Raw genomic sequence first — 15,363 nt, 5'->3', positions numbered from 1 at the left:
TGGTCGACCGTATCGAATGCTGCCGATAGGTCGAGGAGGACGAGGAGACAGAGGGAGCCCTGGTCACAGATGGTCAGGATATCATTGGTGACCTTGACCAGGGCAGTTTCTGTGCTATGAGCAGCACGGAAACCTGACTGAAGGGGTTCAAAAAGAGAATGGGTGGAGAGGAAAGAGCGCAGTTGGGAGGCGACAACTCTTTCCAAGACCTTGGAGAGAAAGGGGAGGTTGGAGATGGGCCGGTAGCTTGATAGCTGCGACGCATCAAGGGAGGGTTTTTTCAGGGTGGGCGTGATGATGGCAGTTTTTAATGGAATGGGGACAGAGCCAGAGGAGAGGGACAGGTTTATGATGTCAGTGATGTGTGGGGCAAGAAAATGGAGCTGGGAGATAAGGAGTGGAGTGGGGATGGGGTCAAGGGAGCAGGTGGTTGGTTTTAGGGATAGGATGAGTTCAGTGACAGAGGGTGGGGAAACGGGTACGAAGGTGTGTAGGGGAGGATGGGTAGGAGTCGGAGTGTGGGAGGGAAGGGGTGGGTGGTGGGTGGAAGTTGGAGGGGAAGTGACCGCGGAGCGGATTCCCTTGATCTTGGATTCAAGGAAATCCAGCATCTCCTCGCAGTGAAGGTTGGAGGAGATGACCTGCGCGGGGTGGCGGGGGGGACGGAGGAGTCGGGATGTGGTGGAAAACAGTAGCCTGGGGTTGTTCTTCGCCTCCAGGATTATCCTGGAGTAGAAGGACGACTTGGCCGAGGCTAGAGTGGAGCGGTAAATTTTGAGGAGGTCCAGCCAGATTTGTCGGTGGACCGTTAGGCCAGATTTGACAAAGGTGCGCTCAGCAGCCCGCACCTGGCATTTCAGTGAGCGGAGGTGGGTGGTGTACCAGGGGGAGGAGCGGGAGTAGGAGACAGTGCGGGAAGTGATGGGGGCAAGAGTATCGAGTGTGGAGGAGAGGATATTGTGGAGGAGGGAGAGAGGAGAAGAGGGGTCGGTGAGGGTTGAAGGCCAGAGGGAGAGGAGTTCAGAGGACTCCAAGGCATCGGTTAGGGATTGTGGGGGTAACTTCTTCCAAGGGCGGTAGAAGATGGTGGTGGGTCTGGTGGAGGTGGGGAGGGGGGTGGAGGTGGTGAAGGAGATGAAGTAGTGGTCGGAGATGGCCTTGTCGGTAATAGTGACATCCGAGACACTGAGGCCCCGGGTGATCACCAAATCGAGTGGGTGGCCGTGACTGTGAGTGGGGGAGTTTATGTGTAGGGAAAGGTTGAGTGAGGAGAGCAGGGAAGAGAAGTCTGTGGAGATGGAGCAGGAGGGGGTGAAGTGTAGGTTAAAGTCGCCCAGGATGATGAGGCGATCAGAGGAGAGGCAAAGAGATGTGAGGAGTGTTGAAATGTCAGAGATGAAGGTGGGAGAGGTTTTAGGGGGCCGGTAGAGGAGGAGGATTTTAAGGGAGAGGAATGAGGGGTGGGAGAGGGTGAGGTGCTCGAAGGAGGGGAAAGAGCCAGAGGAGTAGGGGGATAGGGCAAGTGGTGTCCTTGAGATAAGGGCAACACCACCGCCACGGCGGTTGGGGCGGGGGATGTGGTGGGAGGTGTAGCCGGGTGGCGTGGCCTCCGTGAGGGGGAAGGTGTCGCCTGGGGTGAGCCAGGTTTCTGTCAAGGGTAAGGTGTTCGAAGGAGGGGAAGGTTCCGGAGGAGTAAGGGGAAAGGCCGAGGGGACCGGGAGATGAGAGCCACACCATGGTCATGGCGATTAGACCATGGGGTTTGGTGAAAGCTGTAACTTGGAGGTGTGGTCTCAACTAGTGGGAAGGTGTACCCTGGGGTGATGTCGATATTTTCCTCGACGGTGAGGTCATGGATTGTGAGGGACTTGTTGGTTAATGAGCAGACGTTCTGCAGACCGATGCAGAGGCGACAGTGAGTGGTGGGAGTGTGGGGGAGATGAGGGGAGGGGGTGGGTGGGCAGATGGGTTGGATGGGGATGTGAGTGAGGGAGGAAAGGTTGGCTCCCGTGAGTGAGGGCCGATGGGCCTTGTGGCGAGAGTGGGGGAAGGGGCAGTCAGGGTGGGTGCTGTAGGACAGCTGTCGGGGTCTGCCACGGTGGGCACGATGGAGAATGTGAAGGGAGGAGCAGAGGGAGGCCGTGAGCGAGTCGAGGAGGGATAGAAGTCGGGGCAGGTGGAAGGAAAGGAGGGTTGAGGGTTGTGCGCACGCTGAGACTCAGAACTGACAGGCGTGTTCAACGAGCCATGGTTATCCCGCTGGGCTGGGCTGAGTTGGGCTGAGTTGGGCTGGGCTGAGTTGGGCTGGGCTGAGTTGGGCTGGGCTGAGTTGGGCTGAGCTGAGTTGGGCTGGGCTGAGTTGGGCTGGGCTGAGTTGGGCTGAGCTGAGTTGGGCTGAGCTGAGTTGGGCTGGGCTGAGTTGGGCTGGGCTGAGCTGGGCTGAGTTGGGCTGAGCTGGGCTGAGCTGGGCTGAGTTGGGCTGAGTTGGGCTGAGCTGGGCTGAGCTGGGCTGAGTTGGGCTGAGCTGGGCTGAGTTGGGCTGAGCTGGGCTGAGTTGGGCTGAGCTGAGCTGAGTTGGGCTGAGCTGAGCTGAGCTGAGTTGGGCTGAGCTGGGCTGAGTTGGGCTGAGCTGGGCTGAGTTGGGCTGAGCTGAGCTGAGTTGGGCTGAGCTGAGTTGGGCTGAGCTGGGCTGAGTTGGGCTGAGCTGAGCTGGGCTGAGTTGGGCTGAGCTGAGCTGGGCTGAGTTGGGCTGGTGAGGCTCAGTGAGATGGGGCAGTGATGTCTTCCCAGTGAGTCCTGGCCTCGAAATTCAAATGAGGCGGGCGGGATGACGTCAGGCGGCAGCTGGTTTTTGATTGGCTGAGCCCTCAGAGAGTCCCGGATGGTGGCGCGGGCGCTGTTGGTGTGAGTCAGCGGAGACGGAGGGTCTCTCGCGAGACCTTCTGCACCGCCTCGGCCCTCGCGCCGGGTCTTGTCGCTGCGTCGAACTCCTCACCGGTGAAGTCTTCAGACCTCGAATCGGGTCGCAGGTCCCCTTCTCCGCCCCAAGCGCCGGCTCCGACCGCGTTCCAGGTCCCGCTGGACGTTGAGCCGCGGGACCCGCCCGAGGCGCCGAGTCCCAGCCTCGCTTCGCGCGCCTCGGGCCCCATTCCCGGGTAGGTCGCCTCCGATTCTACTGCAGGCTCTCCGGCCGTGGGAGAACTCGACCTCGAGCCCCAAGGCTCCCGGCGCCCCAGCTGGAGTCCGGACCCACAGCGGGGCCCATGCGCCTCCAGGTCCGCCAACGCCTCGCGAACTCAGCCTCTTTGACCGTCGCCATCTCGGCACATCAAATCTCTGACTACCACTCATCAATGACCTCTGTTGTCATCAGGTTGAAAAATATCTACTGTTTATAACACAGGAAGCAGAAGGCAACAGAGATACACTATCAACTCTCGCAGGTCACAGTAGGGCCATCTGTGAGCTGTGTCCGGTCCGGTCCGAGAATACAGTGTTCAACAGCTTGAAAGTATACAGACGCTTTCTCAAAGAGCTTCATTCATATACTCCTATTAGTGGCACTTTGTATGAAGGTGCGCGATTTGTATTACTGAATGAACACTCAACAAAATAAAATTTTTTTGTATGACTGAGTGAATCTTGTCAGCAGAATGCTAGCTGGGCTGACTCATTGGAAACTCCAGCCTGTTTTATTCTCATTTTGTTCTGTGTGTGAAATCAGACAGGAAAATGCATTTCACTTGGAAAACGCACCACCTTCCAAAGGGAAGTGGGGCTGTGGTTCCATGCATGCACTCCCAATTAATAAAGGTGACCTGATTCGACCTTCCTATTCTGTGGTATAATGTTAATATCTGGGAGGAGTGTCAAAATAGGAAAAATGGCAACTCTTAATATTCCTTTTTAAACATGCAGATTTAATTAAACGATAGATAAAAGTGGAGTCCTGTAGCTCAGTGGTTAGAGCACTCGCTTTGCAAGCGAGAGACCTGAGTTCAATTCCAGGCAGAGGGCGAAACCTTGGGCAAGTTTCCTTACTCCACACAGAGCCTAATAATAATCCCTCCAAAACCAAAAACAATAATAAATTGGTCATTTTCAATCTACGACTGTTTGTGGGACATTGCTGTGCGCAATTGGCTGCCACGTTCGCCCACAAATATACAGTCAATTCACTTTGCAGTATGTTCTGTGAAGCGCTTTGGGACGTCCTCCCGACGTGAAAAGCGCTATATCAAATGCAAGGATTATTATTATTATTATTATTATTGACCTCGAGTTTGCTCTACTCACATGTACGTCTCCCTGGACAGGAACTTCAGAGAAATTAACCTCATTTAGAGCTTTCAATAGCCGAATTATTCAAGTAAATGTTGGGACATTTTTTGAAAAGTCTTTGTCTGAACCAAAGTGGAAATCAGTACTCTTGAGCACCGTTGTGTTCAGTCACCCTCCTCCCGTATCCTCCCTGCCCTCCACCCCTCCTGTTCCAAACCCATAGCTCGGGTCCAAATCCCAGTACCTTGGGACGTCCTCCCGATGTGAAAGCACTATACAAATGTAACTTCTTGTTGCTAGGCTCAGTCCCTCCATGTTGCTCAGTTGATTGTATCAAGCATGGTGTGTTAGGGAAGAGCGAGTGAAGACTTTCACAGGGAGGAGAGCAGTGCACTTCATTAGTCACTTCTCCCAATCAGTCATGTAAAGGAATGGCTCAGGATGTGAAAGGCAATGGCTGAAACAATGTGTCCTGTTACCAGTCTTATTCAAGACTTACAACGGTAAGAAATATTGCACTTCAATGACATAAAATTTGCAGCGATTGTTCACCATGTTAATTAACCCAAGAAACACATTATGGAACGACTCAAACCTTACCCTAATAACTTTAATCAGAAAAAAAACTTTTTGCTGTTTTGATTGATAGCTGCTTGATAGGATATTTGCCAAACAATCTAGACTGACAATCCAATACTGGGGGAGCATTCCATTGTCAGAGGTACTGTCCCTCAGATGAAACGTTAAACGTCTGCCTATTCGAATCATGGAATACTACTAATAATAATCCTTGTATTTGATGTAGCGCTTTTCACATCTTCTAGACATCTCAAAGCGCTTCACAGAATATACTATAAAGTGAATTGACTATATTTGTGGGTGAAACGCAGCAGCCAATTGCGCACAGCAGTGTCCCACAAACAGTTGTGGATTAAAGTGACCAAATTATTATTTTTTCTTGAACAATTATCAGGTGTGGAGTAAGGAAACTTGCCCAAGGTTTCGCCCTGCCGGGAATCAAACCCAGGTGTTTCACTTGAAAGACGAGTGCTCTAACCACTGAGCCAGGACTCCACAATATTACAGAAGAAGGCCCTTCGGCACATCGTGCTGACTCTTTGGAAGAGCTACCCAATCAGTCCCATTCCCCTGCTCTTTCCCCATAGCCTTTCAAATTCTTCCTCTTCAAGAACCTATCCAATTATCTTTTGAAAGTTGTTATTGAATTTATTTCTATCACCCTTTCAGGCAGTGCATTCCAGACAGCAACAACTCTTTGTGTTACCCGCTAATTTTTTCTCATACATTCTCTTTGCACCTCATTTCTTTTTCAGTTTTCTGCGCTTTCCTTATTCTGCTTGATTCTCTAATGTATTTTTAACCTGACATTTATCACAAGCTTCCTTTTTCTGTTTTATTTTAATCCCAATTTCCTTAGTCATCCAGGGAGCTCTAGCTTTGGACGTCCTACTTTTCCCCCACATGGGAATGTGTTTAGTCTGTACCCTAACTATCTCCTTGAAGGCTGCCCATTGCCCTAACCCCTTAATCTTTGTTTCCAATCCACCTGGGCCAGATCCCTTTTCAACTCACTGAAATTAGCCTCTTCCAGTTGAGTATCTTTACCATTGATTGTTCCTTCTCCCTTTCCATAACTACTCAAACCTAATGATATTGTGATCACTGTTGTCCAGATTCTCTCCCACTGAAACCTGCTACACTTGCCCCACTTCATTCCCTAGGACTAGATCCAGCACTGCTTCCTTCCTTGTTGGGCTGGACACATACTGATCCAGAAAGTTCTGTACATATTTTAGGAATTCTTTCCCCTCCTTGCCCTTTACACTTTCCAGTCTATGTTTGGATAATTGAAGACCCCCATTATCACTACTCTATTGTTTCAACATCTTTTGGAAATATGCTGCTTACAGATTTGCTCCTGTATCTCTTTCCCACTATTTGGTGGGTGTACACACCCAGCAGCATAACAGCTCCATTTCTGCACCTTAACTCTTAACCAAATAGATTCTGTCTTTTGATGCCTTGAGCACACCATCCCCTTTCCAGGGCTGTAACTGTATCTTTGATCAATAATGCCAAACCTCTCCTCTTTTTCCTTCCCTAACCCCCCTAAATACATTGTGGCCAGGAATGTTAAGGACCCATTCCTGCCCTTGTTTGACTCTTGTTATTGGCAGTACATCATAGCCTCATATGGCAACTTGTGCCTGCAGCTCAGCAACCCTATTTATCGAAATTAAAAATGCCATGACATTATTTGCAAAAAGAAGAGAGTTTTCCTGGGCGATCTGCCTAACAATCCCACCCCCCACCATTAAATTAGTCACCACTCACTTCATAGCTGTTTGTTGGACATTGCTGTGCGTAAATTGGATGTCGTGTTCACCTACAAAACAGCACTGCACAAAAAAAGTAAGCACTTTGAGATGTTTCGAACTGATAAGGCGCTACATCAAATTCAAACATATATATCAACGCTAGTATAAAAAACAATGTGTTGTATTTACGAGCCAATTTGCAATACATAATTTGAATAGATTTGCTTCTGCGATTGGATATGAACTGATTGTGGAACTCAGTCCACCGCTAAATATACTGTAGGTATTGACCTCAGTGACTAGTGATCTCAGTCAATTGATGACGGTCATACTGGCAATTGGCGATACAATTTCAACCCCTTATCTCACTCCCCCTGCTGTTTCTTAAAAGGTTGCTTAATGGTTAACATATGTGTTCTATTATCCCCCTGTCAAGGGAGTAAATTGTCCATGTGTGCAGGAGGAGGAGTGCAAGGCACAAATGTTTATCTCATCAAGACATATAGTTCTGGAATTACATTAAGCAGACAGCATTTTGTTCAGAGCCTTGGTTTTGAGCTATACTTGACACGCCCACGTCTTGGTATGTTGGTACCATGTTTGTTTTTGAATAAATGCATATGCACTATGCACTTCGCTGGTCTGAGATTTAGAACAATGATCTGATGGGTGTATTTACAGCAAAGGCCACATTGACTTCAGCTGTAAACACAAAAACACAGCTGCCTGGGGATTTGCCAAGATCCACCCACTGAAGTGCTTTTTGCCACTATCTCTTTGGAAACTGTGCTCCCAAAAAGTCACATAAAGATTCTTGCCAAAGGCTTCTCTGGACAGTTGTTTTGAGGGCTCAGGTCACCTGAACAGACCTGCAAGTGTTCTATGACACAAAAAAATAATAATCCTTGCATTTGATACAGTGCCTTTCAGGTCATCGATTCCCAGCAGGGCAAAACCTTGGGCAAGTTTCCTTACTCCATACACCTGATAATAATCCCTCAATAAAAAAACAATAATAAATTGGTCACTTGAATCCACTACTGTTGGTGAGACACTACTGTGCGCAATTGGCTGCTGCATTTCTCCCACAAATATACAGTCAATTCACCTTACAGTATATTCTGTGAATCGCTTTGAGACGAGATGTGAAAAGCGCTATATCAAATGCAAGGATTATTATTATTATTATAGGAGGACGTCTCAAAGTGCTTCACAAGATATACTGTAAAGTGCAGGGACTATTTGTAGGTGAATAATGCAGCCAATTTGCACTCGCAATGTCCCATAAACCACCATGTTTGTTGATTGTTGACCGGGGCACCAGGAAAATACTCCCTTCACTTTTTGAGTAGTGCTACGGGATCTTTAATGTCATAGGAACAGGAGGCAAGAGTGCTACCAAGTAAGCCAGGCTGGCACATAGAAACTAAGTAGAGTTTTGACAAAAATCTTCAGTATCCCAACTAACCAATCGTATGGTAATAGGAAACCTGCCGGGTGAGTGCCAACACAGGTGATGCTGGCGCTAAATGTATCATTAATCACGTGAAATTGTTGTTCAGCAAACGTTTGGAAGTTGACACCATGCAGAGAGTGGAAAATAATATGAGTGGATCAAAGGTCAGACACTTAATCACACGCTGCCAAGCAGACTATTAACAATCTGAACTAGGATGTGAAGGCTTTTCCTGTGTCTCCTTAATTGACTGCCAGACTCAGAGGCCTCAGTATTGAAGATGGCTTGCCCTTTGAGAGCGCTGTCTAGTAGGGCGCAGCAAAAGGCAGGGCATGTTCCAAGTGGCAGTGAGTCTGAGGGTGGTCCTTGGGAACTGAAAACTATCGGAAGCTTTGAGTTTACAAAGGAACACAGTGTCAGCAGGGGAAGTGATTTTGAGAAATGGGCTAGAGCTTTATATATTCAAATAGTGTTTTCTACAGAAGTAGAAGGTCGTTGAGCAAGGAGTTCCAAGTTTGCCTGAACTCCCACGCAACACTATTCTTCCTCTCGTTTAACATTAAATTTTTCAAAAAAAAACATTTTTCCACTCCCGGTACATTCCCTGTACTACCACCCTCTGGGTTGTTCCGATCAACCAGTAATCCATAGTAATATACCTCCACCTATTCCTGCTTTCTTTGCTTTCAGTAACAGCCTCTCAAAAGGAACTTTATCTTACTGAAATCCAGATATACAACATCTACAGCCTTACCCTTATCAAGCTCCCTTGTCACACCATCAAAGAAAACCAGTAAATTAGATTGGCAAGACCTCCCCTTCATGAGCCCATATTGGCTATCATTTATGATTTTATTTCTGTCCAGGTGCTCCGTATCCTTAATAAAAGTCTTCATAATTTTACCCACAATGGACGTCAAACTTACTGATCTGCAGTTTCCTGGGTCACTTTTGTTATGTTTCTTAAAAATAGGAGTAACATCTGCCTTTCTCCAGTCCCCCGGTACTTCTCCAGTATTCAGTGATTTCTGAAAGATTTGTGCCGGTGTTTCTGCGACTCCCTCCCTTAATTCCTCAAGGATCCTTGGATGCAATTTATCTGGCCCCTGAGATTTATTTACGTTTGGCCCCTGAGATTTATCTAAGTTTGCACAGCTGTTTGGCAACCATGCTGGTAGTGATATGAAAAGTGCAGAAACTTCCTCTGCGACATCCTTGAATTTTCTTTCCAGATCAAATAAGTTACCCATCTCCTCCTTAGTAAAAATTGATGCAAAATTTTTTTTTGCATGATTGCAGTCTTGCAGCATTATTTGTCATATCCTCTCCCAAACCTACCTTCAGTGGCCCTATTCCATTGCTTGTTCATCTTTTACTCTTAAAGTAACTGAAAAACGTTTTGCTATTAGCCTTCACATCTCTCGCCATGTTCAATTCAGATTTTGTCTTTGCCAATCTGATGCCTTTTTTACAGTCCTGGCATGCCTTCTGTATTGAATCTGACTTAATTCTGTGCCATTTTCCTTTGTGGCCTTAAATGTCTTTGTTTAGGAATTACTTTGTAGCCCTGTACAACCAGTCAGGAGTGCATAGGTACATATCGTTCCATTGCTTTCAAAATCACCTTCTTCAAGGTACTCCTTAGCACCTCCACTCCCTTCGCCATAGTTAAGCCTGTCAAACCCACTCCGACTAGACTTCTCAACAACAACAACAACAAGATTCCATTTATAAAGCGCCTTTCACGTCAGGAGGACGTCCCAAGGCGCTGCACAGTTGGGTCATGACCCGAGCAGGGGGGAAATGGTCAGGGTGAGGGAAGGGAGGGAGCGAGGAGGGGGAAGAGAGTCGAGAGGGGAGCTGAAGGCTCGATCAAAGAGAGGCTCGGTCTCAGGCGCACAAAGTTGGTCCTCTTGATATTTGGCAGTTTTGTTAAGGTTTTTATAACCTCATCAATCCTTGTGATGTCAAATGTGATTGCATTGTGATCACCGTTGCTTAATGCTTCTCCCACTTTATGTTGCAGATTTGATTGTCCCCATTACTCATCATCAAATCCAAGATGTTGTCTCCCCTTGTTGGCTCTTTTACAAACTGAGTCATAAAGCAGTCTTCCTTTAAACCTAGAAATCCCTTCCCTTTCTTACCAGTGGACACATCATTATCCCAGTCAATTTCTGGTAAGTTAAAATCTCCAACTTCAATGGTTGGTCTCTTACTGGTTGCCTTCCTTATCTCATCCCACAATTTCAGATCAAGGCTTTCACCCTGATTTGGAGGTCTATAGGAAACCCCCAGTAATAGTTTACCTCTGTTACCATCTTTTAATTCTACCCAAAGTTATTCTGTGCCTGCCCTTTCCTTTTTTATATCCTCTCTCACTTGTGTCTCAATAATGGAGCTTATATATAGTGCCACACCACCTTCTCTTCGCCCGATACAGTCCCTCCTAAACAGTTTGTAATCTTTCAGATGCGTATCCTATTGATTGGGTTCATTCTACCATGTCTCTGTGTTGCTTATGATGTCCAATCTGACACCCCCTGCACCCAGATCACGCATCTTATTTGTCAGACATGTTGCATTAATGCCATTGCTTAGGTTTCCATATCGTCTCTCACCAGAGGAGAGAAACTGTTGGAGAGCACCAGGGATGCCTGTTCCTGCTCCATTAGTCGACCATCACTTCTGACCCCTTTTTTAATCCAAATCCCTCCTCTAGATATCGGAGACTCCTATCCTACTTTACCCCCTTGCAAGGTCTCCTTTAATACATAATTTATAAAGACTTCTCCCTCCTGACTACTTTGGTGCATGGCCAGTCACTCACTAAGGCTGACCACTTCAGTCTTGAGTGAATCTACTAGTTGTTGCAGATGAATCCCTTCAAAACTTGGGCCTAGAAGGCAAACATCTCACAACTTCTGTAATGCACAAAGTACTCCATGGTGATATATGGCATATGAAGGGAAAAAAAAACTTCAGCACTTGTTAGGCTTTCTCGCCTGCATCTCCTTCCACCTCTGCACCAAATTCCAACTCCAGCTCACTCCGTTCCTGGCTTGCTCAGCTGGGCTCTCTGATCGGATGATGGTGAGTCAACTCCCATTGTTGGCATGAAATATCAGTAGCAGGCATGAAGGAGGCAGCATTGACTATTAACTCTGAGAGTAAGGAGCATTAGATAGTGCTGTCTGTGCAGCTTTTCCCAAAGTCTCTCAATGAATTGGTTTTGGTCAGTCACATGTCTGACACATGCAGAAACCCATCACCATGCTGAAGAGTATCCAAACCAAACTAAGAGTTCCCTGTACCCCACCTATGCATGGAAATTCCAGAGGTGTTATTGGAATGGAATGCATACTCATGTTGGAGGGACGCATCCTGCTAACCTAATCACAGAGAGTATTAGGTGCAGGTTGGCGAGAGCCAAGGCTTGGGTACCCCAGAGTGTGCGTCAATTACTTGCCATTTGAGAGCACTGCCTGGCAAGCTTCCCTGCTGTTTGTCCAACTAAGAACACCCTACCCATTAGAACTTTGGCTTGCATGGTTAACGGGAGCTGAGTGGGAAGAGTCCCTGTCCCCAGTGTGCCCTCACTGAAATGCTATAGTTATTGGAGACAGTACAAGGCAGGGTGGGTTAGCTGTTCAGCACAAAGCAGTGTTTAACCAACTGGTGGTGGTCAAGATTGCAATAGATCTGTATAGTTCCTTTGGAAAAAATTCAATCTTTGCAGATATAGAAATGCACCCACTGCAGAGTAAATTATTAGTTCAGAGCTGGTGAATAGATAGCTTCCGATAGCTTGCAGACTCCCTGGTGCCAGTAAAATAAAGATTAACCCTGTGAAGGGGCTGGGAGTGGAACCGCATAAAGAGAGGAACCAAGAACACAAGAAACCAATCAAGCTTGTGGCAAGTTACTGGCTTTAGAAGCGTGATGTGACGTATTGATTCATCACCACTAAGGGAGGGATTAAGTGTGCTACTTGTTCAGCACTACAATCCACAGGCTAAAGGAGTCGACTGATTAGTGTGTGTGACTGCAGACAGGAGAGGAAAAGTTGGATGCAAAAAAAGGTTTCCTTTGATTCTTTGCTGGATTTCCAGAGCAGAATGTTATCTGGGGCTTACAAAGCCACTGCAGAGGGTAAGTTTAAAGCTGGTGAAATTGTTTAAGGGTTGAGTAGAGAAACTAATACAATGTAAATATCGATGACCTACTGTACTTTGCAGAATTTGTCCCCATAGAACTTGCTGAGCTATAGAAAAACACATAACAGAATGGTCTGCACTTCCGTGGTTCAGGGAAGGGAAAAATCAACCTATTCCTGGTTAACATCCTACTGAAAATTGCATGCATGTGGATGTTAGGCTTGTAGTGTTGTGACCACCACCAACAAATTGCATTTATATAGCACTTTTCACATTGGGAGGACGTCCCAGGATACTGGACAGTGAAGGTTTTGCACCCGAGCTGGGGATTGGAGTCAGGTGTGGAGGACAAGGGGAGTCAGGTGGGAGGATGACCGATAGCGTTGGAAAAAGAAGGTCTTTACAGAGACCTTGAAGGAGACGAGGCTTTCACACATGGATCTGGTCTGTCATCAGACCTTATAGATAGTGCAGTGTTTACACTTTACACAGCCACCTTCATTCAGTATGATTAGATACAGGTGAGTAAAGTGGTCAGTTGTTTCAACAGGATCCCAAACAAGACCATTTGGTTACTTTAAAGGCAAGACAAATAAAAGTAATGACTGAGGTAAACACAATTGTACTTTGTTGGCTTGGTAGCCTTTCTCTACGTTGTTTGAAAACAAATAAAGATTCACTAACAATGCGGGATGTCCTCCTGACGTGAAAGGTGCTATACAAATGTAATTTTGTATTGTATTACACTCGGATTAGCTCAGTACATTCATAACTCCCAACATATGGCAATCAGACCTCCAAAAGAATGTAACTAGGTGGCTGAAGCATCTCCCCCACCTCTATACATATTGCACATATAAGGAGCCTTTTAAACAAAAATGTCCATCACTCAACATGGCTAATTTCCTTCAGAGGCTTGAATTCCAGCCTAACAAGTAACGTATAGCCATGAATAGTCATGCAACCCGACGTTTGTGTCGTGGACCTGCTGCCTTTAGCTGACAGTCGGTTGAGACTGAAAGAGAGCAGGGGTTGAACCACATACAGGACAGAGTTACTTCTGCTCCATGCAGAAAATTCATTGATGTAAGACTATGCGCTGCAGACAATTCTCCGCCCTTGTGCACTTCTAAATGGTTTAATTGTGTGTTTACGCTGTTGTGTTATTTGTAATGTAAATTGTGTTTGGTTTATTTCTGAGTGCACAGACAGAATGCCTTCTCTCGATGCTGCAGTTGACCCCATCCCGGCTGGGACTTGATGAAGTTGTCGATATACTTTGCTGCTCAGCGTGCTGGTTCCTTGATTGTAATATTGATTCCTTTGCTGCATTTGTGTTCCTCAGATGCTGGAGCCGCATATGTTCTTGAAAGTAATAATATTATAATCCTTACATTTGATATAGTGCCTTATGTCATCATTGAGATGTTTCAAAGAGCTTTACAGAATATACTGTAAAGTGAATTGACTGTTTTGTGGGTGAAATGTGGCCAATTGCACGCAGCAGCGTCCCACAAACAGTTGTGGATTGAAAGGATTTTTTTTGCTGTTTGTTTAGGTTTAAAATAAATTGGAAGCTGCAAAGTACTGTCTAGTGGTGAACTCAGTAAAGAGAAATATTTTCAAACTATTTGGCTCAAAAAACACTTGGCCCAAAATCTTGATAGGAACTTGATAGACCATTTGGGGTCATTTTAGATTTAAAGATCAAATAAATATGGTAAATTTTTAAGACTGCGCTGAATTTTGGCAGATACTTAAACATGGTTTTATTTTTGGAAGCCGAGCTTCCTAAAACCTTTCTTAAAATGAGACGTTTCATAACGGATTCAGTGAGATTACGTGGTGTATTTTTTACTTGGAGATCGCTGGCATAAATAAATGGGGTGTACATTGTTAACACAGCGAATGTTTCACTGCATTTATAATAATAATCCTTGCATTTGATATAGTGCTTTTCACATTTTCTAGACGTGAATTTATTTTAAATATGAGACATCTGCATCTATAATGGGATAAAGACATAATGACAAGTATTTTGACGTGCTGCAGCAATTTCATGCAAGGCTAAACATTTAAAGTACTCATTATTGAGTCATCCTACGATTCTGAGTTAGATATAGATCTGTTTTTGTGTTGTTTTTTTGTGTGGTCTGTGTGGCTTGGGTTCAGAGGAAGCTGTGATTGGAGACTTCTTGTGAGCACTCTCCAGTGTTATTTATTGACAGAAAATAGTCCCTGCTGATTGCTTGACTTGCCAACCTTCCATTTGCTTTGGGCTCTGATCTAGTTGTAAAGTCAAATAACTGCGGAAAGGGAGGGAGGCAGGGATTGAAGCTATGAGAAACATAACACCAGAGGGGTACATTGTTTCTCCACAGCTTTCTTAATTTGAAGAGATTGACTGGGAACTGTGTTCCTGTGAGTTGGTATAATTTTATGCACTTCTCTGAACAATTTGCTGCTGTGTTTTGCCCACAAAACACACAGTCAATACACTTTACAGTGTATTCTGTGAAATGCTTTGAGTCACCTCAAAAGCATGATAAGGCGTGAGAAAAACGTGATAATATCAAGTGCAAGGATTATCATTATTATTATAACAGATCATGGATATATTTATTAAGTAAGCCATCAGATTTGCCTCCAACATGTTGCTAGCGCTCGGCAAACAGCTGATTAATGTTGGTAAGCAAACTACACTTTAGTATTATCACTTAACCGCAATGAACAAGAGGTTCCGATTAATTGAGCACAATGGAAGCTTTTATTTGCTCCACAAAGACAACAACAGACAGGAAGTCTTTGTTTGGCTAGGTTAATAGCACTCTTGCCTCTGGGTTAGAACGTTGTAGTTTCAAGCCCCACACCAGCACCTGTGCTGTTAATAATAATGATAATCCTTGCCTTTGATGTTGCAGCAATTTTTTAAAAATCTCAAAATACTTCAGGTTGAATTGATGTCCACTGTGGTGATTGGTTGCTTGAAGGCAAACATCAATTGGCTAGGTAGCCTGGTCAATATTATTCCCCCATTCAGACTCCCATTAAAAACAAGTAATAATAATAAGTATGCATTTGATATAGTGCCTTGTCATGTTGCTGAGATGTCTCAAAGCGCTTCACAGAA

General features: G+C 45.7%; 1 protein-coding gene across 2 annotated transcripts in view; it reads left to right on the top strand.

Annotated features, from left to right (window-relative positions):
• afap1l1a (actin filament associated protein 1-like 1a) overlaps positions 1-15,363 on the top strand; it is a 108,558-nt gene that overhangs the window by 43,838 nt on the left and 49,357 nt on the right. Inside the window, exon 1 of one of the 2 annotated variants that reach the window (XM_007908012.2) lies at positions 12,093-12,228. The exons of the other annotated variant lie outside the window; for it this stretch is intronic. Within the exon in view, the coding sequence (XP_007906203.1) occupies positions 12,147-12,228 (82 nt within the window). The 5' untranslated portion in view covers positions 12,093-12,146. Of the gene's footprint in view, positions 1-12,092; positions 12,229-15,363 lie in introns of those variants that run through there. 2 annotated transcript variants of the gene reach the window in all.

The sequence above is a fragment of the Callorhinchus milii genome, unplaced genomic scaffold (genome assembly GCF_018977255.1).
Source record: "Callorhinchus milii isolate IMCB2004 unplaced genomic scaffold, IMCB_Cmil_1.0 Scaffold13, whole genome shotgun sequence".
Classification (NCBI taxonomy): Eukaryota; Metazoa; Chordata; class Chondrichthyes; order Chimaeriformes; family Callorhinchidae; genus Callorhinchus; species Callorhinchus milii.
Note: the sequence above shows the minus strand (reverse complement) of the source record. Positions and strands in the feature narration are given on the sequence as shown.